The following is a 24578-nucleotide window of genomic DNA, read 5'->3' on the forward strand; positions in this document are numbered from 1 at the left end:
GGGAAGTGGGAGAAAAGGGAAGGCTGGTTAAGTCTCTTTTAACCCTAGTAGTTAAAAGTTCTTCCATGAACGTAACAGGTGGAGAGCTGGGGTACTTAGACAGATTGGCAAGTCGGATCAACATGGGCAACTTTTAATTTTACATGTTTAAATCAATACCAAATATAAACCAAACACACTCATCATCTGGAGAGTAATGCATCCCAATTCTACTTCAAATGCAGGAACTGGGCTCAATCTGGTGTCTAGAGGGTGATCACAGGAAAGAAAATGAGGATGGGAGCATCTGGTGCCCTTCAAAGATGGTCCTACACCTCATCCGTCATGTCACAGAACTCCCCATTTGGTGCTGTGACCCACCTCCAGCTGAAAGCCACAAGGAACAGACTGGTAAGAGGGGTCCAAGGTGCCTTCTATATTTCACTCACTCCTCTCATTTGCTAAGGGGTGCTATTAACTCAAAGAAATGAGAAGAGGAGTAAGTCTCCAGAGAACTCTTGAGGCCCACTGATAAAACTGGGAGAAGAAGAAGTGACTATACAGGAAGCCAACACTGTTGCCTGAACTTCTTGGACTGTAAATCGATAGGCAAGCCCAGGACTCCACTGTTTCTGTCCAGTAAGAGGAATTTCTGGATCCTGTACCACCCTCCAAACTCAGATTTAAATTCACCACCCGAAAACAGATCTATCTCTTCCCCCAGGCTCCTGGCTCCTCAGTCACTCTCATCTTCATCCTCAATTTGAAACCGCTTCTTCTTTTTGATTCCTGGAGCTCCCAACTCTGGTGCTGTGGGAATGTCAGGGGTAAGAAGAGAGAGGTTACCTAAACATGTTAAGGGAGAAGGGGGATGGTAGCATTTATCTTCAGGACTGGAGAGAGGAGTGCTAGAGGGTAGAGGAGAAAGCAGGTCCGACCAGACGCTCTACCTGGGCTCCTGTCCTCATCTTCCTCCTGTTCCTCATCACTGTCCAGCAGTTGTCTCTTCCTGGATGCCACTTTCAGCTGCTCTTTCCCATCATCAGTCCCCTCCTCTGAAATGACCACAGGAGGAATAAAATTAGGGAACTAGGTCCTCATAGACTCAAAATACTCTTATCAGCCCTCTTGATTCACACGGCTGGCACGTAGTAAGCACTCAATACAAGAGTGGTCCTGCTATTACCCTCCGGGGACACCAGGCCTGCTTTCTTTTTCCGGGCTAACAGGAGGGCCCGCAGAGCTTGTGCTCGGTGCTCCTGTTGGTGCTCCTCCTCTGGGCCTTGCTCTCCAGGGACCTTGGGTTCTAGTCCAGGCTGAAGCATTTCCTCCTCCTCTGGCTGTCTCAAAGAAGCTGCCACCCTCCGGAGCTGGGTGGGACTCAGCTTGGCTGGAATTCGCCAGAAGGTTTCCTACGGGGGCAAAGAAGTTGAAAATGAGAGTGGTGGGAAAGGAGCAGCCTCTGGTTCACCAGATTTTGATATTACTCACTGAATAAACATGAGCTTACACTGGTGAAGCTCCACAAGGGTTGTGAACTCTACTTATTGCTTATTTTTCCAGCATATGCCCAGTGTTGAGCACAGTGCCTGATACATCAGGAGGTTCCCAGTAAATATAGTTTTCAATTATATAAGTAAATGAATAATGGCCCCTGGGGATCTCCTAAGTCGGATTTGATCCTCGCTCCCAAGGAACTCACAATCTAATGGGAGAAAGAACCAATGTACTGTAAGACCACAGGATTGGGGCTATACTATGGGAATGAACAAATTCCAGCCACCAAAGTGACTACAGTCGGTCCTCCATATCCATGGGTTCCACACCCACGGATTCAACCAAGTGGTTCAAAAATATTCACAAAAAACCATTCCAAAAAGTCCCAAAAAGCAAAACTGGAATTTGCTGTACACTGGCAGCTATTTACATAGCATTTACATTGTGTTAGGCATTATGAATAATCTACAGATGATATGCATAGGTTATATGCAAATATTATGTCATTTTATAAAAGAGATGAGCATCAGTGAATTTCAGTATTTGCAGTGGGTCTTGGAACCAATCCCCTCCTTGGAAACCCAGAGGCAACTGTACTTCTGCTTCAGGGGCTGAAAGAGTAATAGAAACCGCTTCTCTGAGGAGGTGATGACTGAACTGACTCTTGAACTGACTCTGGGTGCAAGTTCATCAGGAAGACGGGTGACGTGCATGTCACCGCGTGTCTGCAGTTGGAGCCTTCCAGCTGAGGGACTGGCATGATCAACTGTTTGATAGTATGAAAAGGCCAACTGTTTGATGGTATGAGAAGGCCTACTGTTTGGAGGATGGAAATTAGCCCAGGATGACTACAGTGTAAGGCAGGAGAGCGGGTGGCATGGCTGTGAGGCTGCAAAGGTCGGCCAAGGCCAGGCACGCCCCTTGGAGGCTGTGAATTCTGCTCTGCAAACAGTCAGGGACCAGCAAGTGCTCTGGACGGGAGAGTGATAAAATCAAGGCTGTATTTTAGAAAGACAACTCAGGGGGCAGAGTGGAAGACAGGAGGGAGGAAGACTTGCAGGACGGCTGTTACAGGAGTCACGGTCAGAGACGACAGGAAATGAGGAGGAGGAGTGGGAGGTGTATCTTGAAGTAGCACCAGCGGGGCTTGGCTGATGCACTAACTGGTGTATTTACCTGCCCAGAGGCAGGAGGCCGAACCCCTAGCTTTCGCAGCAGCTGCTGAAACTGCTCATTTTCCATTGCTTCCTCATTTTCTTCCGTCAGTGGCACCAATGGAATTGCCTGGGAGCAGCCTAGGACGGGGTCAACAATCACATGGTGAAGCTGTGAAGAAAGAACTGGTCCTCCATTTCACAACCAGGTCTCCAGGAACCTCCAGTCCTCCTGAAACCGTCATTTATCCACTTACCAACCTCCTCCCGATCATCTGCTGCTCGAATCAGGCAATTCTGGAGCCACAGGAGGGGAGCAGAAAAGCCTATGGGAAAGAGGGAAACCTGTATCTGGCCCATACTTCCAGCCCCGCCACCGGAGACGTCTCTCCCAACCTTTCCGACTTCCCTCCTCACCTTCCAGATGCAGGCTTTGCCCGAGGTTTTGAGCTGAAAGGCTGGAGGTACCCTGGGCTTGTTCTGCTTCTGAGCTCCTCCACCTCTCTTCATCCTCTTCACTCTCTTCCTCTGGCAGGTTCTCCTCTTCTTCTAGATCTTCCTGGCAAAAATTGTTCAGGGACTCCTCTTCATGAGGCTAAATTTCATTGAGAGTAAAATAAATAAAGGAGACCAGATGAGGAACTGGGTGGAATCCTCTGGTTCCTGACCGCCCACTTGGGAGACCTGGTCAGAGCATCCTGAGGCAGGAAGAACTGGGGGGGCTACTTGTAAGGATCATTTCAGTGGGGTGGGCCCAGCTGGCAGACCCAGGGTAAGACTGTTACCAAGTCTGAGGGCGCCAACTTCTTCCGGCGTTTCTTGTACAGCTCCCGCCGCTCAGCCACCAGCCCCAGAGCCAGCAGTTTATCCACGATTCGAGCCCGTGAGCGTTTGGCTGTGATGTTCCTCATGATATTACCCAGGACGTCTAAAGAGAGGGGAAGTGTGAATGCCCAAGAGCAGCAGGGGAAAGGGATTAATAAAGGAAATTGGAGGTCTGTGGAGAAAGGCTGGCTCAGTTCACTCAAAAACGACATCACAAATAGAGCAAGTGGGCAGAAGGGACAGGACAAGCCTTCCCTGGGAACAGGAAGCAGCAGGAGAAGAAACGCACAGTCTGGCCCTCATCTCGGAAGCCCCCTGAGCTTCCACCTCACCTACCATCAGAGTCCTGGAACTCCTCAAAGAGCCGCTGCAGCTCCAGCTCCTGATCTTCCGTCCACAGCACAATCTGGGTTCCTTTCCTGTTTAGGGAGGTATCCGGGGAAGAGGGGACTCGGGGACTGAACGGTGGGTTCCCCATCTCAGTTCCTCCCAGGGCATGGGCCTGTACCTTTGGAAGTCCTTGACGCTGTCAGCCAGGCCCAGCCGTACCAGATGGTGGATGACCTGCTTGCGTGTCCGAGGAGCGGTTTTCAGGTGTGCCAAGATGGTGTCCACCACATCCTGTCCTGGGGGGGGAGGAGTAAGGCAGTGAAGGGGGGTCCCAGAGCTCAGGCTGCCCTCCTTACTCTTCAGACCTCAAGGCCTCACACCTTCCACATCCTTATGGGCAAGGTACAGTTCCTGAAGCTGGGCCTCCTCCTCTGGGCTCCACACAGGGGGTCTGCGACTGGAGGATCTAAACGGGGAAAGGAGGGCAGCATGTAGGCTGTTGGCCCCAAAAGAGGAGATCAAAGGCGCCCTCTGGTCAGTTCCAAAAGGAATAAGGATGATGCAGGTACTGCAAAGGAGCTCGTTAGCAGAGGCCTAACGTGTGTTTCCTTCCTCTCACTCCTCTTCCACTTAAGCACCCAAAAGTCAAACTAAGATTTTCCAGGTTGGGCCTATGGAACCTGACCGCCGCAGGGACCGGGAGTATTATGGGAAAGAGAGAAGAGTGGAAGGAGAGGAGTGAGATGCTCAGGAAGAGATGACAAACATCTCTGTGCATCCTTACAGTTTCCCAGCACATCATGGGACAGGGCACATACACTCTTGTCTCTAGGGGGCCACCCCACTCCCCACTGACCCCCACCCCATGGAGGCTGATGAAGGAGAAGGAAACAAGGGTAGACAGGAGACGTAGGCTCAATCCCAGTTCCCCTCCTGCGTGACCTTAGGTAAAGCATTTCACCTTCAGGGCTTGTTTTCTCACCTGTGAAAGGGAGAGAAAGGTTACACTAACTGATCTGCAAGCTCTTCCAGCTCTGACACTCTGGGACTGTCACATCCACCCCCCCCACCCCCCAGCCTTCCCCATCCCCAAGCTCACCCGCCATCCAAGGAGCCATAGCCCTCAGTCATCTCTCGAACCACAGCCGTGTTCTTCCAGAACAGCAGCTCCACGAAGGCTTTCTGGTTGACGGCAGCCAATGCAAAGAACTTGCCCAGGATGTATTTGGCGAAAGTCACTAGCTCCTGTAGGGGAGGGATGCTGCCGTGAGGCCTGGGGCCTAAATATAAACACAGCCCTCCAGGTATTTTCTCTACACCTGTTCCTACAAGCCCCTTCCTGGCTCAGGATCTTCTACCCTTCCCCCTGCAGCCCCCTCAACCCTCCTGCCCACCTCCTCACCACGCTCATCTCTCAGCCTTGCACCGCTCAGTGCACTTTATCTCCTGAAGACTATCCCTTTATCCCAGGCCCCCCAACACCTCCAGACCCCCATTCCTTGTATCCCCTCACTTTGTAGGCCCCGGCAGCAGGGTCGTTAAGCAAACGATTGAAGAGGCAGAAGAGGGAAAGCTGGAAAAGCAGGGCTTCCATTTTGAGATCGTGGGCTAGCCGGTGCAGCATCTTGACGACACAGTGGTTGGTGTGGGCGCTGTTCTGCTGGTAGCTGCGCAGCAGCAGCACGTAGGCTCGGACGACAGTTGAGTTTGCAAAGCTGCACCAAGGCAGGGAGGGAGGGGACGTCGGCATGAGAAAGACACTGCTCGCCCTCACCGCCCCAGTCTCCACCCGGGCACCACCTCAGTCCTCTCGGGCCACACCGTTTCAGGTAGTCCAGAAAATTAAATTCTTTCTCTGACACCTGGACCACTTGCAACTCTTCCTCGTCCTCCTCCTCCTCCTCCTCTTCTTCCTCCACCCCTTGTTCCTCCAGGCCCTGCTGCCCTACAGAAAGAATGGGGCTCACTGGGTCTCTGCGACGAGGGCTAGACAGGAGCTGGAGGGAGAGAGACACGAAGGAAACGGAGACTCACGGGGAAGCTGGGCCCAGAGGATCTGTTTCAGCAGTTGGATCTCCTCCTCTGGGGAAATGTCTTGAGAACCAAACACATCTTCTTCTGGCCACACCTCCCTGGGGCACAGGGAGAAAAAAGGCTTTCACCAGAGGGAATCTGAGTTACAATTTGAAGTGGGAGAAGAAATTTAGACTTATTTTATTTTCTAGCCAGAAAGAGGATGTGAATTGAACGGTTATCTCAAAGATGAAAAAGACTGGAGGGAAACTTCCCCTCAGAAGCTACATTGCAATCAAAACCATATAGGAACAAAATGCAAACAATCTAAATGCTTGATGTTTAGTTGAACAGATGTACATAGTCACACAATGGTGTTTCATTTAGGTTTATTTATTTACTTATCTTTCTAGAGGAGGTATCAGGGATTGAACCCAGGACCTTGTGCACACTAAGCATGTGCTCTACCACTTGAGCTATATCCTCCCCTCAACACGATGGTGTTTCAAAAGCATTAACAATTGCAGAATTATATCTGATGCGAAATGATGCTCACAATGTTCGAGAAGTGAAAAAATTAATCAGTATTGCAATATTTTGATTTTGTGAAAGAAGGTATATGTGTCTGTATATATAACACAGAGGGGAAAAAAACTGTGGACGATAACTCAAAAACAACATTAATGATGGCTATATTTGGCTTGTAGAATTAACTTTATTTTTTCCCCCAATTAGCTGTACTTTCTGGTATTTCTCAAAAGTAAAATGAAAACAAACAATAAACCTCCCCAATAAACCAATCAAAACTCGCCAGGACTTGACTCAGTACAGGGCCCCAGGACTTCCGATGGAACTTCCCTTTTGAAGACAGAGAACCCGGTACCACAGAGAAAGCCTCCCCCTGCCCCTAAAAGCCCCGGGGCTGGATCCAGGAGGATGGGTAAGCAGGGTTCTTACCGGGCAGACCTAAGGAGGCCCAGGGCCTGGGGGGCCTGGCCAGCCAGGAGACAATCTTGGATCTGCACCATGGCTTCTGCCCGCTGCTCTTCCACTGGCACCTCTGAGGCCGCATCAAAGGGAACCATAGAGTCCAAACTGAGCTTAGGATCCTAGAGAGGGATTATTAAAGCTGTGGGAACAGTGCAGGGAGGAGCTTGGGGGGACCCAGACAGCCTGCCCGGAGCACTACCCTCAAGAAAGACAGGGTTTCCACAGCTACGTACCTGGGCACAGCACTGTAGCTGCTCGGCCAGGGACGGCCACACAGCCTCCAGCTCCCCTGGGCTGCAGGGGACCATACCAGAAGCAACGGACTGGTCTGGGACTTTCTTTTTCTTCTTTCTCTTCTTTCTCTTGTTCTATGGAGAGAGAGCTGTGTTGGAATGGCAGGAGAGCTAGAGAGGCCTTTTTCCTATCCATGTCTTCTCTATTAATTAATTAACTAGATGTCTGAATTAACTAGACATTCACAGTGTGACCGCTATGTTCTGCTCGATGGCAGCAGGAAGGCAACGGTGAACACACATTTCCTTGCCCTTGAGGTGCTTGTGGTCTACTAGAGGAGAGACAGGTAAGCACACAAGCAAATGACACCGCAGTGTGGATAAGACCAAGAACGTGACTGAGCCTAAAAGGAAAAGCACTTGGCTCATTTCCTGGGGGCCAGAGTTTTCCCCAAAGCAGTGCTATCTTAAGCAAAAGTCTACAGAATGAACAGATCTGCTAGGAGGACAAGAAATTCTACGTGAAAAGGCTTTGTAAAATGCAAAGCACTCTGCAAATGTAAACCATGATTTTTTCTCCTGAAAAACAGGAGAATGAGTCAATACTCCAGCCCTGCTCCCCTAAGCCAAGGCTGTGAACCAGTCTTCTCTGTGAACAAACAGCATGGGCTATCAGGCCCTTAATAAGCTTCATGCTCAATTCAAGGAACTTATAAACACACCAAAGATCAGGAGCATGAACTCCAGAGTCAGGCAGATCAGGATGTAAGTGCTGACGCTAGCTATTTACCAATAAGACCCTGGACAAGTTGCTTAACCACTCATGTATGTGTCCTAGTGCAGTGAGACTTACAGGAAAACCTTAGCATAACACCTGTGACAAAGTAAACACTCAATAAATGACAGCATCCATTAGTACTGATAATACAACAGAGCCCTGAGTGTAAAAAGAACTTTTAGCAAAGTCTCATTGGTACTACAGCCCTTTTCAAGTCCAGCTCTGACCAGATTTTAAGCTGTAGCAAATAGAATTATAGGAATATTTTTACAAAGCAGAGTCCCTGTGTCTCCAGGATACAAATTCCTTGAGGTGGCCCCAGACTTTTCATTTATTATTTCATTTCAGGCTCATGGATAGATATTGCAACCAACTTAAAAGATCTGGAGGCTGACCTAAGCAGCTTGAGTTATTCTAACAATAACTGACACAGGGCAAGATCCCAGACCTTCTGACTTTTAATTTAAGGCTCTTTCCATCTCACTACAGTACTTCTTAAGTATAATCTAGAAATATCACAGCTTAATTACTAAATTCTAAAATTATGAACCCTCAGAGTCTATGTGCTTAGCACAGAGCAGGTGCTTAATAAATGTTCCTGAATGAATTAAGACATTTATGGTAGATCAGGGATTCACCTAACGGGAGAAGGAAACTCACAAGGCAGACTCACACTGGCAACACCACGGAAACGCTTGCCCTCAGTTCAGGGTAGTTCTCACAGATCAGCTTAAGCTACAGAAAATGTGAGAACCCCCGTCCTGGACCTTTTCCTCCCAGCTCTTTCCACACCCTGGGCTGCCCAGTACCTGCACCATCAGGTTCCCACGGCTCCGACAGAACCGCTCCAGCATCTTGAGGAAGAGGTGGGTGGTTTCCACCAGGTCACAAAGGAAAGAGCGGGGCTGGTATCTCTCGTCAAACTTTCGAAAGAGTGCCAGGAAGAGTTCTCGGTACTCCATCACATAGAAAATGTTGTCTAGAAATGGGAAAGAGAAAGGAATGGAAGGACTGGCCTGGAAAGTTTGGGCAAAGGAGAGATGGGCGAAGCTGGGGCTGGGAAGAGTGGGATTCGGGTGGAGAAGCGGGGGAGGTGGATTAGAGGCCAGGCTGGGGCCTCACTCTTAAGGATGCGGCTGCTCTCCCTCACAGCCTCGTCTGGGGACACGTCCATCTCATTCACTGTGGCCAGCAGCTCCTGATAGGCCTTCAGAGCCAGGTGCATCCTGCGAGAGGGACAGAGGTGAAATGAAGACAACTTAGGACCTTGGCTCATGGAAACAGCATCATTCTTCTACACCTTCCCCTCCTCAAACTGTTTCATCAAAAACTGAATGACTCAACCAGTCCTCGCTCCCCAGCCTGAACACCTTCAACCTGAAAGAGGGAAGGCAGTACCACCCAAAATTCAGGTATTCAGATTCCCAGCCTGGCCAAGACATCCGCTCTAACCCCAGTTCTCCTCCCACTCACCGGCGTGCCCAGGAGGCAGCTTCCTTGCGGTCAGTCAGCATCATCTCATAGTAGTTGGTGAGGTTCTGCTCAATGAAGTGGAAGGTGCGGACACTGAGGGTCTCAGAAACCAGACCTGGCCGGAAGGAGGCAGCTCGGTTGAAGGCCATGAAGAAGGCCAAGGCCCACATGTAGTAGGTCTCGTCGTGCTGCTGGGCCTTTTCCCGAAGCAGGTGGTCCTAACGTCCAGGAAAAACAGACCATTCTATGACCTCAGGGCTTCCAACTTCCCGCTGTCCTATGATGACCGGGTGGACCCCGGACACCACAGTAACAATATTCTAGGACCCACTATTTTCATCCTTCTCTTGTTCTCCCCCCATCCCCTTCCCCTTCCTCTGGGGCAATTTCTCTAGAGCCCTTTTTTCATTACCGATAACCCACTCCATCCTGACCCCGACAGCATCTCTCAGGGGTGCCCTTCCTGCCTACTAGTCCACACTCCATGGTCAGCTTCCTGTCGGCCCCTCCCCAGCTTGCCCCTCTTACCCACGGCCGGCCCCATCCCCTCCCTACTCCATCCTCCCTAGGCTCTCACCTTCACTGAGCCCATGAGCCGGTTATAACAGTTCTCCAGGAACTCAGAGCAGAAGTCTTTGAGGAAGAGTCTCACATTGAGGGCAGAGCGGCGCTGGACAGACAGCTCCCGGGCAGCCTGGCGACGTTTGGGCACCCGTCGGGGCTGCTTTCCCAGATCAGAACTATAGTTTTGGAGCTGGGGGTGTGGGTTGAGGGGATTAGAATTACTCCTAACCACCACCCTCCCCTGCAGCTCTTCCCACGTCCCTGGTACTGCAGTTTTCTCAGAAGAAACTCACAGAAAGTGCTCTCCCTCTGCCCTCTGGTACTAAGTGAAGATATAGGTAAAGACAATAATGCCAAAGGCTCTATTTCTCCTAGTCTCCAGCTTTCTAAGCCCAAGAACAGAGAAGCTTTACTCCAGAGATGCTTACCTTTCACAGGGCCCCCACTCCACAATGTTCCCACCCGCAACGGGCACATACTCACATTGTGGAGACCTTTGTGAAAGATGAGGTCCCTCTCCCCAATGGACTTCAAGCCCTGGACAATGTAGGAGCCCCCAAATCGAGAATGCCTGCAGAGAAAAAAAGGTCCAGAGTGATTCCTCAATGTTCTTGAAGCTCCGTCCCTACTCTCTCTCACCAACACATCAGAGCACGCTGTAACTGCAGAATGCTCTCCGGCCACCACTGTCTGCACTTGGCCCAAGCCCCAGCACTCCCAGTAGCGCAGGAATGGGAACACTGGTAGAGCAGCTCCCCGCCGCTCACCTGTTGCCTCGCTGAAGGGCCCGAGTCCTCTTCTCTGCCATCTCGCGCTGGCGCAGCACCGCCAGTTCTGCCACATCTGTGCTCCGCTCCTGAGCTAAGCGTCCCTGCCCTACCCCTGCCAGCTGCTCAGGGTGCTACATGTGGGACAAGGAGGGGAGAGTCAGAAGGACAGTCATTCCTTATTGTGAGTTCATTCCTAGTGGGGACAGGAAGAGTGAACAAAATAGCACTGTTGATGGGACACTGTATTTAAGACATGGCAACTCTACCTGTCACCTGCCTTCCCCAGATAATTCAGTCATGACACAAGAGCAATTCTGGACGCGTAGCAGAAAACGACATGGGGGAAGGGACTGGAGCAACAGGACAGGGTCTTACCTGATCGCGGAACATAAGGGAGATGACCTCCAGCACATGTAGGCTCCACTGCTGCTCCGCAGGTGAGCTGGCCAGGAAGAGGAGCAGGTCGTCCAGGCCACTGAGGTGGACCGCCCAGAGAAGCCGATCGTGGACACTGGCATCATCATCGATCCTCTGAGCGGTGAGGGGTGAGGGGAAAGAGGGAGGTCATTCAGTTCTACGGCCTTCCATGAAGTTCTCCAACTCATTCCTTGATCAAAGTTCTCCCAGACTTGTAAGAGGACAGAACAGAGAAAAAGGGGCAGCTGGACCTAACCAAGTACAAGAACCCGGACAACCCAAGATCACCTTCTCCTGATCGAGGTCGGCTGGGACATGGAGAATATTTCTGACCAGCAGCAGGATCCGCTCAATCAGCAAGTTGTCCTCCTCCTGCCGTTCCTCCCAGCCCTAGTCAGAGGAAGAGTTAGAGGAAGAGGCTCCCTACGGAAGGTGGGCGCCACCTACCCTGACTGGGGGACAGAGGCACAGAAGAGAATCAGAATTAAGAAGAAAGAAAGTAGAGTTCTAGCTGTCCTGAGGCAGCAGAGACAATGGATTGGACAATGTTATCTCCAAGGCCTGGGACCATATCTGCAAACTCAGTATGTCCTGACAGTGCCCGGCCTGGGGCTCTGTCCCCTGGGATCCTATGAGGTGGAGACTCACCAGCTGCAGCAGCTCATACAAGGTTTCACTGAGGACTCCAAAAGCCTTCTCACTGGCAAAGGCCTATGAAATAGGGGGATGGGTCTTAAGTAGTCCCAACCCACTCCTTCCCCACCACCCCCAAGTGCTGCCCCAGGGACTCTGAAGGAAAACCGCACCTCTTTGTAGGCCTGCAGGTACGCGAGCACCTGCAGAAAGTGGTGCCGGAAGCTGGGCTCCTTGGGCACGCTGCCAAAACAGAGCAGGGCTGGCTGCGTCAAGTTCACCATCAGCCTGGGGAGGCAACGAAGGAGGGAGATGTTGTTAAGTTTTCTCACCAGGCACAAATGCCAAAGGCTGGAATGTGGTAAAAGTTAAAAGGCTGGGGAATCAACCTGATAACGGCATCAAAGAGAGGCTTGTCCCGGCGGTGCTGGGTAAGGATGGGCAGAAGGTCGCTCTGCAGGATCTGCGCGGCCCCCAGCTGCTGCCGCACATCTCGCGTCTCGTCCTCGTGCTTCAAGTAGCGGATCAAATCCTTCACACTCTCTTCAGGGACAGAATAAACACTTACACGGAACCCTAGAAGGAACCTCACCCAGGCCCACTTGCTTTTCACACCCATGGCTTGAGAAATTCAAAACACCTCGACTCAAGCAAGTTTTTTTTTTTTTTTAAAAACCTGTTTCCTCAAAAAGGTATTTACCCAAGCAATCTGGCTCCTTGTGGTATGTGTCCCCCTCCAAGTACCCAAGGGCACTACACGTGGCTAGGAGTTCACAGTTCATCGTGTACAAAGTCCATACATCAGTGGGCCAGCCGACAGGTAAGGCAGGTAGAGCAAGGGAGACAGAAACGATGAGGCCTGCAGAGACAAGGAAAGATAACAAATGTAAGGTCCTCTCCATAAAAGGGAGAGGGGAACAGGCAGGGCCCTAATGCTCAGAGTTTTCTGAACAAGACCCTCAAAGGCTTTAGTTTTGTCAGAACCAAAAGTGCTGTCCTCAGTCCCAGGGGAAGCTTTAAGTTTAGGCTTCTACCGTATCAAAACCAAGGAGGCTCTGGGTCGGAGGAGGGTACAGCTCAGTGGTAGACCGTATGCTTAGCATGCAGAAGGTCGTGGGTTCAATCCCCAGTACCTCCAATAAAAATAAAAATAAAGAACTATAAAAAAATTTTTTTAAAGAAAAGAAAAAAACAAAAAACAAAACCCAAGGCAGCTCCAAGCCTAAGAATTAAGCACCTGCCCCATCTTCTAATTTGGGTCTGAAACTGTAGAAAGTCTGTTTCAGAGCCAAGAGAGCCCCCCAGTAGAAAGAAAGGCTGGGTGGCGAAAGGTGTCACCTCAGAGACCTTCCCCTGGGGAAGCTCTGCAGCCTTTTGGAGGAAGAGGGGAATTAGCTTCCCTCTCCCTTAAAACTGCCAGACCCAGTCCCTCTACTTTCATAGTTACAGCTCTTCTGTGCCATGAGAATCGAGAAAACCCAGCTCTAACTGTACAGTGACTGCACTGAGGATCTGATCCAGGAGCCCTGAGGCTTCTGAGGCGCTGAGGACGTGTAGAGAAAATTCCTTCACTCTCCTCCCTGAAGTTACTCTTAAATTTTGGTGATCTTAGTAGCAGCCAGCTTCTAACAGAATGCATGAGAAAAAGAAGCAAACAGCAACTGGCTAAACTCCTTGCCCTTCTCCCCAGAAGAATCATCTTCCTTCTCTAAAGCATGCTCTTTTGATTAAGATCCCCAACCCCTTATCCGATAATTAACTAGGCATAGATCCAGAATCCTGGATGTTTCAAAACTTGGCACTAGTCTCTCTGTTTCTCTCTCTCTCTCTCTCACACACACACATGCTACACTCACCATCCTGCTCCTGTGGAAAACCAAGAGTATCTATCAATCTTGTCCCTTTAGCACATTTATCTGCACTGGTCTCAGCGCGTGGCAGCTTCCTCTAAGATCATCTTTCTTTCCCTGTTCCATACCTTCCTCTAGCCCCTGACTCCACCCCTGTTCCCCCACAGGAAATGGGTCATGTCCAAAGGGCCAGGGTTTAATGCCTGATGTCATCTCGCTGCATTTATGTAACGGGGCCACTTCTCTTGGCTGCCTGCTACCCCTCTACCCTCACTCAGGGCTTATCCTTCTGAATGCTCAGCCCAACGACAGTGAGCCAGTAAAACACTCACTGAATGACCAGGAAAACTGAAGGGAGACTTCCTTTCGCTGCCCGTTCTCATGGGACCTGGAAACCCTGAGATCTGGGCACCAGTGAGGTGGGTGCAGTATGTGAGATCTCTGACTTTCCTCAAAATGCATCTAGCTTTTCCAGACAGGCCACTGGTGTGTACACACACACACACACTAAAAGGCTTCCCTGACTGCTCTAAGTGGCAGCCTACGAAACTGACAGACAGAGCTGTCTGTAGAGACGCTGAGCCAGCACACCCTCCTCAAACTAAAGCACAGCATCACACTGACACTCAAAAGTGCGAAAGGTAAAGTCTTCTAACAACGCGGACAAAGCCATGTCTGGAAAGATAACCCCATTCAGTCCTCCCAGCTTGCCTCCCCCTGTATCTTGCCTCAACCATAGTGGATCAATTCTAAGCAAAGATTCAATATTTGTAAAATTGACCCCAGTGGAGCACTCAAACCTCTGCTTCCAACACGTCACTTTACCCGGAAAGTAAAAACAACGAGAGGTGGTAATGAGATAGGCTGGGACCTGGGACCCTTTACTGTAATGCTTGCACCTGGACAAACATGTCCTGGAGCAACAGAATACAAAGAACCTATGAGGGACTAAAAAGTAACTGCACATACGTGCAGTTGGAGCAAATTATGAACAAGACAGAAAAAGGCCAAAACCCAAATGCCACTTCTGAGTTGCCAGGAGCAAAAGCAGAGTTCAGCGCATGATCCCTGCACACAGCCCCACCAAGGCAGTGGGCAGACCACCTAGGCCACCCCTCTGGCCTGACCCACCGATCCATCCCTACCCTCACTCCATCTAAGGGAGCAGCCTACCCCTCCTCAGGGAGCAAGCAACGGTACCAGTTACTTATTTTTGTTCCCAATAAAGCCTTGCCTGAACGTCTCTTCTGGCCTCTTAAAAGAGTCCAAGAACCCAGGTGGGTAACATAACAGCTACCTGTTACCTGGCTACTGAAATGAAAGCAGGAGGGGAAAGGAGATAGGGAAGCAGCAGTCCTTGCAGATGTGAGAAGGGAAGAGGTGGGGTAAGAGATCTAGGACTTCAGGTTCTAATCCTCTGCAGTTTTGACAAAACCAGAGAGCAACAGGCAAAGTAGAGGAAGAAATGAGCCAGATAACCTCTATTGTAAAGCTCCCAGGCAAGCTGGGTTTACACAAGCCAAGCTGGCAGTCTTGGGTCTATTCATTAGAACTAGAATAAAAGAGCTCTAAACAGGAGTTCCAGCCCTCACTGGTGGAAACACACTATGAAAAAAATCAGACAAGGACTGAAAACTTACAGTTCACTCTCTTTTCATGCAGTTAACTAGAAGCTACTCACCTAGTCTGTCTGGCCTTATCCTCCTCTTCTAGACCACTTATACTCTGATTATTTGTCTTCTCTCTACATCACACATCCCATCCAACTCATCACTTCCTCTTGGACCCACGGCTCAGCTGCCTCCTCTGGCTATATCTAGCCCCCCTACCCAGGAACATAAACATACACATTCCAAGACACAGAGCCCCTCATGCTCTGTAAATCCTTGCTCCCTCCTTGTAGAAGGTCCACCCTCCCTTAACTTCCAAAAGTTCTAAGCCTATCTGACCTTCAAGAGCCAGTTCCAATGCCACGTCTCCAGGAAGCCCTCCCTGATAGCCTACAGCAGGATAGAATCTGACAGCACATATCACTTCGTATGTCCTTCCTCCTCCAGCACTGAACTACTTCTTTACATTATAATTACCCAGAATACATCATTTCTCCTCTACTAAATGTTGCTTTGTGCACTGAATGTCTTTAATAGGATAGACATTCAGTAAAAACTGTTAAATGCAACTTGTTGTAGTAGAAAGAATGGTAGCAAGGTGGGGGCCAAAGCCCTGGCTTCACTGCCTACTTATCTACCTGTCTATTTATTCTTCACCAAGTCAGTCTTGGTTTCTTCATCTGAAAAATAAGGGGGAAAGGATACTGTGGCAGCCATGGAGGTGTATGCTCAGATTTCTCAAGAAATAACTTGCCATTTAGCTGCAAAGAATGTAGTTAGGTGACAGAACGAACCTCAGCCCGACTCTTCCTGGACAGCCCCCTGTTAATGACTAAGCTTGGGGGCACTAGACATTTCTGTCCAACAAGGACTCCTACCAGGCAATCCTTGCTTCAGAGTTTCCCATTGGGTTGGCTGAGACTGTCAGATCCACCTTGTGGTTAGAGGCTGTCCCTGCCCCCATCCTGCTCCTTGCTAATCTACCACGGGCATACTCCTCAATAATCTCTTGTATCCCTAGTTCTACCTCTGTGCCTGTTCCCTGGAGAAACTGAACTGACAGAACCCACCCTACCACCTCCCTTACATGGTTATTACAGTGTAGGAGTCCACTGAGCTTCATAAGCACATTGTAAACTGTGATAGATAAGATAAAGTTAAGTTGAAAATCAGTGGTTCCCATGACTTATGATTTCATGTACAGTCTGTATCCCTCCAAATTGGGGAAACCATCTTATCCTGATTGGTAAGGATATTAAAGATACGGATATTAAAAATAAAAACTAACACTTGAAAAAAACCCCCACTAATCTCTATTAACATAGTTGTTTCATAAAAGAAAGAGTTTAACACACACACACAAAGTATATATGATATAAATTCAGTTATGTCCTTCCCTTTAAGGTGCATAAGCAAGTCTTTATGAAAAAGTCGTCCATATATTGTCCTTATCTTTCTCATTCACTTCAGATTGCTAGAAATGTTACTATAGACCAGTACTGTTCCTCTGACTGGCACTTAGGAATCATAGATTTTATTTTTCATTTTTATTTTTTTCCCTCAATGGAGGCACTGGGAATTGAACTCAGGACTTCATGCATGCCAAGCATGTGCTCTACCACTGAGCTATATCCCCCACCCCCAGGATTCATGGATTTATATACCTGTTTATATGCTATTTATATAATAAGTCATAAACTAGCCCAACAAAAGGAAGGCTCCATGAGAGCAAGGTTTCATTTTATTTTATTTATTGCTGCATTCCTCAACGCCTAGAATTGAGCTTGGCATACAGTGCGCATGTAGTACATATTTGCTGAATAAAATAGTTTTGAATCAACAGATTATCCTGGGTTGTACTATTTGAATCAGTGAGCCCATTTTAGGGAATATAACCCAAGAAAATAATTTTTAAAAGAAAGGAAATCATTTGTACAAAAACAAGAATAACATCTATTCCTAGTGCACTCTAGTTTATAAAACGCCGTCACAGCATTATTACACTTTGAAACTCACAAGTCCTAACTGAGAGGTACAATCATCTCCATTTTACAGATGAAGAAACAGAGGCTCAGAAAGAATAAGCACCCCCATAAGATATTTATAGACAAGTTCTCTTTAATGGTAAAGCCCTAGAGACAACCCAGATATACTAAATCCGGAGAACAGCTAGGAAAATACCGGAATATCAATAAAGTATATATCATTTAAAAACTAACTATGAAAACTAAAATTCAAAGGCCTATTAAATTGAAAAAGCTCACATAAAGTAGAATGTTTCCAATAACAACTCATAAAAACGTGAATGATCTGAAGCAGATGAAGGATCTTGGAAACTAACAGTTAAAATACATCTTGTATTTTAAAATAGAGGTATTCATTGTTTTTAATTCTTTTGGTGAAATGTTACTCTTCAATAAAAACACAAAAGGTAGCCAAGGCTATAATCCCAGGTTTTTCCCTCCCAAACCCTTTCTTAGCCCAAAGGTCTCCTTCCCAACTCTCCTTCAGAAATAAATAGGACAAATCTCAAACTAATATATATAAAATAGATAAACCACAAGTCTATACTGTATAGCACAGGGAACTCTATTCAATATCTTGTAGTAACTTACGGTGAAAAAGAATATGAAAATGAATATACGTATGTTCATATATAACCGAAGCATTACGCTGTACATGAGAAATTGACACAACATTGTAAACTGACTATATGTCAATAATAGTATAAACAAACAAACAAACAAACAAACAAAATAGATTAACAACCGGTGCGGGGAAGAAATAATGGGGCAGGTGAACTAGTGGACTGAGAGTTATTACCATTCTCTGCTTCTATGCACAGAGACGCAGAAACCTCATCTCTTCTCTCAAAACCTACAGTTCTCCTTTGGTCACCTTCCCCAGTCATTCATTTTTGTGCTTTTTATCTCCCACAGTAAATCAGCATGGAAACCCTTGTTATTTCTGTGAACATCAAAGATTAATCCTGATGCACAGACATGAGAGTAGATCTCACTATAATTACCTCCATCAAATTCTTTCCTCCTACAAGGTGGAAAAGGAGAAATCACATGTGTTGTTTCCAGATAAGGGGACAGAACAGATATGCACACCCTTCGATTTCTCTTTATTCTAATAAGAGCACTTTATTCTACTTCCTGAGTTTTCTACTTTGAAAACAATGCTCCCATGCCACTTCTTCGACCAAGAACAAAAGGTACAATAGGAAAACCAGCCATTCTGGCTTGCCAAAGAAACAACAGAAAAGAAAAAAAGAAATTTTCTCTCTTTTTTTTTTTCATTGATAAACTCCTGGTTAGGTTTTTTGTTTTGTTCTCTTGGCTTTGTTTTTAAATACAGACTGGTGTAATGTAGTGGTTCCCAAGCTTCTAGATTTCATAGGTGGGTCTTTAATTTGTTTTTCAATTTAGAGAGACCCAACATAAGGTTGTATAATCTTTACATTTTGTAACATAAGGACACTTAAAAACAACAATAACAACATAGACACACAAACCTCATACATTGCTGGTAGGACTATAAAATGATGCAGCTGCTACGGAAAATAGTTCGGCAGTTTCTCAAAATGTTAAACATAGAATTACCATATGACCCAGCAATTCCACTCCTAATGTATACATCTGTGAGAAATGAAACATATGTCCACAAAAACTTGCACACAAATGTTCACAGCAGAATTATTTATAATAGCCAAAATGTGGAAAACCCCAATGTCCATCAACTGATGAATGGATAAACAAAAAGTGGTATATCTACACAATGGAATATTATTTGACAATAAAAAGGAATGAAGTACTGATACATGCTACAGTATGGATGAAACTTGAAAACATTACGTTCTGTGAAAGAAACCAGACACAAAATGTCATATAATGTATGATTCCATTTATATGAAATGTCCAGAATAAGTGAATCCATGGGAACAGAAAGTAGACTACTGGCTGCCAGGGACTAGGGGAAGGAGGGAATGCGGAATGACTGCTAGGAGGGAGGTGTGGGGGTTTGGGGGGAGATGGAACTGTTCTAAGATTAGACAGTGGCAATGGTAGCACAACTCTGAACTGTATACTTTTAAAAGCACGAATTTTATGGTATGTGAGTTGTATCTCAATATAACTATTATAAAAAAAACACTCAATTACTATACATTTTGTTTTCAGTATTTAAAACATGAAAAAAAAAAAACAAACTAAGGACAAAATCCCAGGATAAAGTACAGTCCTTTAAGTTTCATAAATGTGATTTTGTGAAAAAACTCACTACATTGTAGTTTCACATTTCATCATGTACAGATGAGAACTTTGTTAAATGCCTTAGACAAAGCAGACCTGGACGTTTAAAAGGGATGTTAGTTACTTCTCCCACTCAACTAAGTACTAAGCAGTTGAGATGAAGTAATATGCATCTGAAATTAATACTTACAGGCTTCAAAATGCAAGAACCAAAGGAAAGTCAAGGGTGGAATATGAAATACACTTGCAATTCAAAATAGAAAACTAATTCACTTCTTGAAAACAAAATAAAACCAAACAAAAAACTCTACCCCAAACCAATCCTGCTCTGAGAACCAGCTTTGAGAATCACTAGTGTGAACATAATGACATTTGGCATTTGAACTCCAGGTCTGTCCAGTACTAAGTTGGTGATCTTGAGCATGTGGCTTGACCTAAACCTCAGTTTCCTCATTGGTACATTGAGAAAAATAAGTGGAGAGGTTCAAATGAGACCGTGGAAGTCAGTGCTACCCAGTGTCATCTGATGCCTGCTGCCAGTCCACAAGCTGTTGGCAGTCTGCACCAAGATAAATACAGAAACAAAGCATACACATTTAGAACATCTTATAGCAACTTGACAGAGTTGTTGTTCAATCTAAAATTTAAAAAGTCTATATTCTGTATCTTTTTTGTTATTTTTCTAGTAATTCAATTTTTCTAGTAATACTATTCTATATTTTACAAAAGTGTTTTTAGAAAAGCACTTTATATGTCTATTATATCACAATAAGGCTGGGAAAAAAAAAAAGGAAAGAAAAAAAACTACTGGCCTGCAACAGCTTGAGGGAAAAAACCCTACCTGGCCTTCACCAAGAAAGTTTGAAAAGCACTGATATCAAACACTTTACTGAGTGCTGAGCACAAAGAACTCTCAAAATATTAATTTCCTCTCCATCTACTGGACTCTATACTCAGTCACTAAGAAGTGCTTATGGAGAACCTTTTCCGCAAAAGTCAGGGTTGGGCAGGTGCAGTGGCTGCAGTACTACAGAAATTTAGGAATTTAGTTGCAGAAATAAAACCCACCTAATATAGAAGAAACAATGTAAAAGACAAGTCAGTACAAGCTCTAATTAAGTGTATTGAAAACAATTCTGAAAAACTGGGGCTCTTTTTAGGTTAAAGTGGCCAATGAGGTTTTGTGGGAGGAATTGTGACTAGAACTGGGCCTTTGAAGGCTGCATAGGGTTCAGGCAGCTGGGAAGAGGAGGGGAATTTAGGCAGAGAATTGCCAGAGCAAAAGCAGGGAGGGAGCAACTGCGAACAGAGGAGTCTCATAGAAAAGCAATGAAAAAGGAGGTTGGAACCAGCTTTACAGGAAAACCTTGTCTTTGTCTATCAATTCAAGGACTTAGAATTTAAACCAGGAACTAACTGAAGATTTCTGAGCTGAAAAACAAAATGATCAAACTGAGGGTGCATAAGTGGGATCACATATCCTACTACTGTATCACTACACATCACTCTGTGAAGTCTCAATCCTTTTTCCTTTCACTGCATTCGTTTTACAAAAGATCCCACCCTCAGATCAATGCAGTCATCTGCTTTCTAGACTCTTGGATTCAAATCTAGACTCAGATTTGCTGGAGGAAACCAAACAACCCTGCATAATGATACACAACAAATGTACAGTCGCCATCCTGAGCAGGACCCTCAGCCTGGCCCAGTAAATCTCGAGTATTCCTGGTCCCCTCCCTCTTCTCCTTCCCAAGGAACAGCTCTTTCCTATGTTCACTGTTACCCTCAAACCTCTTTACTGCACTGCTTCCCACATCTCTCAGCTGATGTCCTTGGCCCCTTTCTCTCAGGAACAGCTGGGATCATGACATGAACTCTCTCAACTCTCTCCATTCAAGCCTAAAAACATACAGATTTCAAATGCCCACGGTGACCTTTTTGCTTCTAATCTAAGTCCTCCTATATGTGACTGATCAACCACTTCCCATTCCTCAGTCGGTTCTTCATTTCACGTTTGTTTCCAACTTCCTCTTTATACTGGCTTCATTCCCACATGTTCCATCTGAGGAGGTGGGAAAACCCAATATAAAACAAAACCTTTTCTAGACCCCATATTGGCTGCTCCTCCTCTCCTCCGTCAGTGATGATACTCCTTAGGCTTGCATCTTTAGTCCTCTTCCTGTCTCACTCTACACAGCCTCCTTGGGCAAACTAATGCACTCCCATGTCTTGAACTACCATTTCTGAGCCATTAGCCAGCAAATCTGTATCTCTTGCCCCTTTGAACTCTCACGGCACCAATCCTACATGTTACACTAATGAAGAACATTCTCCATCTACATCTCTACATCTCAAAGATACGTCACACTCGACATGTCCAAAATGGCACATCTTTCCCCCAAGTTGTCTTGGCTTCTGCTGTGAACTTCTCAGGGACTGACACGATGTACTCAGTTATTCACATAAGAAACCTAGAAGTCATCCTAAATACCTTGAGTCATTAACTCAAGCTAATTCTATTTCCTTAAGCTCTTCTATCTGGCCCCTGTCCATCCGATTGCTACTGACTTACTTCAGGTCCTGACTATCTCGTGCTTAGTTTACTCTGCTGCTTCCTACCCTCCTTCCCTGTGTCCAGTCTTGTTCCCTTAGATCTACTCACAGTATGGTAACCAGATCTGGCCATTTAACCACACTGCTTAAAACCCTTCAATGGCTACATAAGAAACACAAAATAATTGTCTCTGGGGAGAACTGGGGGGCCTAGGTTAGGAGAAATGTTTATCTTTCTCTTCAGCGTTATTTGAATTGTTTACCATTAGCATGCACTACTATAGGAAACTGAAGTTTCAGTGGCCTCAGTGCCTACAATACAAAGTCCTTCATGATCTGCCTGCTGGTTACCTTCAAGACACTTCTTTGTCCGGAATGCCCTTCTCTCATCCATCTAGAGTCTAGCCACTCATCTTTTAAGGCTGCTCAAATGGCACTTCCTCCTGATTTCTCCACACAGAAGCTACCTCTCTCTCTTTCGTGTTACTCCGTGCTATAAACAGGCTTTCACATGGCATTTACAGCTCATGTTGTTCATAATACTTGAACAGGTGGTTTAAAATGTCTGTGTCCCTCCATTACCCTTAGATTCCCTGAAGGATCTGTTTCTTATTTACCTCTGAATTTTCAGAGTCTAGTGACTGAATCAGAATTTACAGGGAGTGGGGCTTGGACGAGTGTGCTTTGAAAACACTCCTTGGGTGATTCTAACTCAATCCCTGTTAACAAACGCACTAAAATATAAATTCCTTGAAGTCATGAATCCTGTGACCAGCACAATGTATGTGTTTAATTAATGCTTTCTAAACTGAAGTAGTTAAGTCTCCAAGTAAAGGGAGAGGAGGTTGGGGCTGGAGATTTGGAGGCAACCGGATGTAAGATGGTGTGTCAAGCTGTTAAAGTAGATAAACTTAAAAAGAGAGTTCCGAGTAAGAAGAGTAAGGAAGCCTGGGCAGACTTCTTTGCCACCTGTAACTGCAGAGGGCTCGTTTACATGTGTTCTTCCTTCCAGTTCCTTAAGGGTAGGAATTCTGTTCTCTTCATCTCTGCCCACCTGGTACCCAGCACAGTGCACAGCACATGTTAGGGGCTCAGTAACCTTTTACTCAGTTGTATAAGTGCCACTGACAATACATGGAATCATAATAATAGTAAAATACTCCAGGGACACAAAGGAAGAAGTGACTATTTTGGCCTAGGAGGGCTGTAAATAGAGGTTTTCAGAGGGACAGATGAGCTCGGTCCTGAAAGAGTTCATTTGGCAGAGAAGTGGCAAGAACTTCAAGGAGAGGGAACAGCAGGAGCATAGGTAGGGAAGCATGAAAGAGCACAATGCGGACACCCTCTTTTCATCAGGCTGAGAGTTAAGTGCGAAAGACAGAGAAAATTGTTAGGGTGGTTGAGAAAATGAGCTGACAGGGTCAGGGTCAGACTGCCAAAGCCCAGGGACACCCACCTAAGGATTCAAATCTGACCGTGGGCGGCCAAAATGCTCTTTTAAATTTAATCTGAAATGACTAGGTTGACTTTATAAAAGTAATTACATAAATGGCAGCACGAAGGGCCGAGTAAAGAATTGAGACTTAAGGGAAGGAGCTTAATTAACGACTGATGGTCCAGCTAACAAACCCAAGCAGAGGCTGTATCCTCCTTTAAGTTTTACACCCAAGGGAAAGGAGGGAAGGGAATGAGAAATCCACTTTATAAAAACCCAAGATTTAAGTCAAGCGACCAGTGAATGCCGGCTCCTGCTGACCACCAGGCACATCTGATTTTTTCGGGTCTGAACTGGATGGGGAGTTTCGAAGTGGAAATGCCCGGGAACCCTGTCTTACTTTAGGGGTTCCAAGCCCCTTTCTATCACGGCCCCACCTCCGCGCGAGGACGAGGGCGCGTCCCAGGCGAGACGGAAACGCGGCGGCACCCAGAGGACGCACGGTGGGGAGCCGCGCGTGCGCACCCAGAGCGCGCGCCCCGCCCCCTGCCTTTAAACCGGGCGGCGGGAAAGGGGATTCCGCGCCTCGCAAAAGTGCCCCCGCGGCTTCGAAGGGACCCTGTTCGCTTAAAGCCCTCTCGCCCACAGACTCACTCACTCGCTCCCCGCCGGGCTTCAGGATCCCCGCGGAGACAGCGGCTCCCAGGACCTGGACCGCTGCCTTTCCCGCCACCAGGCTGAGCGGGACCAGCCCCCGCCTGCGCGCGGGACGGGGCGGGGCGATCGGGCTGGTCCATGTGACCCCGAGCGTGGAGGGGTGTCGGTGAGGAAGTAAGGAAAAGGGAAGCGAGTACGGAAGTATTTGAGTCGAATCCCTTACATGAGCCAAAAATCACAGCGCTATGAATTTCGTGCTGACTTAAGATAATAGGGATCTAAGTCCGATTAGAGGTGAACTTACAGACACTCGTCCCCATCTCCTAAACAAGTGGATTATTCCAAAGTCTTACAAGGATAGTTAGAAAAGTTAGGCTTTATTTGTGAGGAAGTGGAGTTGAGCTACGCGGAGAAGTGGTCTTTTGCGGGGCTGGGGTGTCTTTCTTACTATAGGTATAGGTTTAAAGCTTGCGAAGTATGCAGAAGGCTCCTAAAACGAAGAGATCAACAGTAAGTATTCATTGGTCTGTTCAAGGTCTTCTCTGACCTCTGCTGAGATGA

At 46.9% G+C, this 24578-nt stretch overlaps 1 protein-coding gene across 2 annotated transcripts; it reads right to left on the bottom strand.

Moving 5' to 3' along the window:
• Window positions 1-112: 112 nt before the first annotated feature.
• Window positions 113-24136, bottom strand: LOC140685349 (protein timeless homolog). 2 transcript variants are annotated; one of them, XM_072972451.1, is made up of 29 exons: window positions 24015-24136; window positions 12357-12515; window positions 12046-12199; window positions 11830-11944; window positions 11672-11734; window positions 11312-11413; window positions 10982-11137; window positions 10604-10737; window positions 10320-10407; window positions 9850-10026; window positions 9273-9490; window positions 8922-9025; window positions 8609-8778; window positions 7022-7156; window positions 6756-6907; window positions 5820-5917; window positions 5607-5730; window positions 5299-5500; window positions 4885-5030; window positions 4166-4251; window positions 3964-4081; window positions 3792-3874; window positions 3416-3558; window positions 3048-3225; window positions 2888-2956; window positions 2653-2771; window positions 1166-1391; window positions 930-1034; window positions 113-789 (listed from the first exon to the last, which is right to left on the bottom strand). In XM_072972451.1, the coding sequence occupies exons 2-29, from the start codon at window positions 12436-12438 to the stop codon at window positions 716-718; spliced, it is 3621 nt and encodes a 1206-aa protein (XP_072828552.1). In that variant the 5' UTR covers window positions 12439-12515; window positions 24015-24136; the 3' UTR covers window positions 113-715. The 2 variants fall into 2 exon arrangements, with proteins under 2 accessions (XP_072828552.1, XP_072828551.1); XM_072972450.1 differs by having other exon boundaries at window positions 24019-24131.
• Window positions 24137-24578: the final 442 nt, after the last annotated feature.

This window comes from Vicugna pacos, chromosome 12 (genome assembly GCF_048564905.1).
Source record: "Vicugna pacos chromosome 12, VicPac4, whole genome shotgun sequence".
NCBI lineage: Eukaryota > Metazoa > Chordata > Mammalia > Artiodactyla > Camelidae > Vicugna > Vicugna pacos.

Bases quoted from the DNA above. Each gene is read 5' to 3' on its own strand.
- LOC140685349 (XM_072972451.1), bottom strand. From the start codon at position 12,438: ATGAACTGTGAACTCCTAGCCACGTGTAGTGCCCTTGGGTACTTGGAG. The intron at 5,501-5,606 runs GTGTGGCCCGAG...GCCTTGGTGCAG, and splicing joins TTTCTGGACTACCTGAAACG to CTTTGCAAACTCAACTGTCG. The intron at 4,252-4,884 runs GTGAGCTTGGGG...TTCCCCGTTTAG, and splicing joins TATGGCTCCTTGGATGGCGG to ATCCTCCAGTCGCAGACCCC.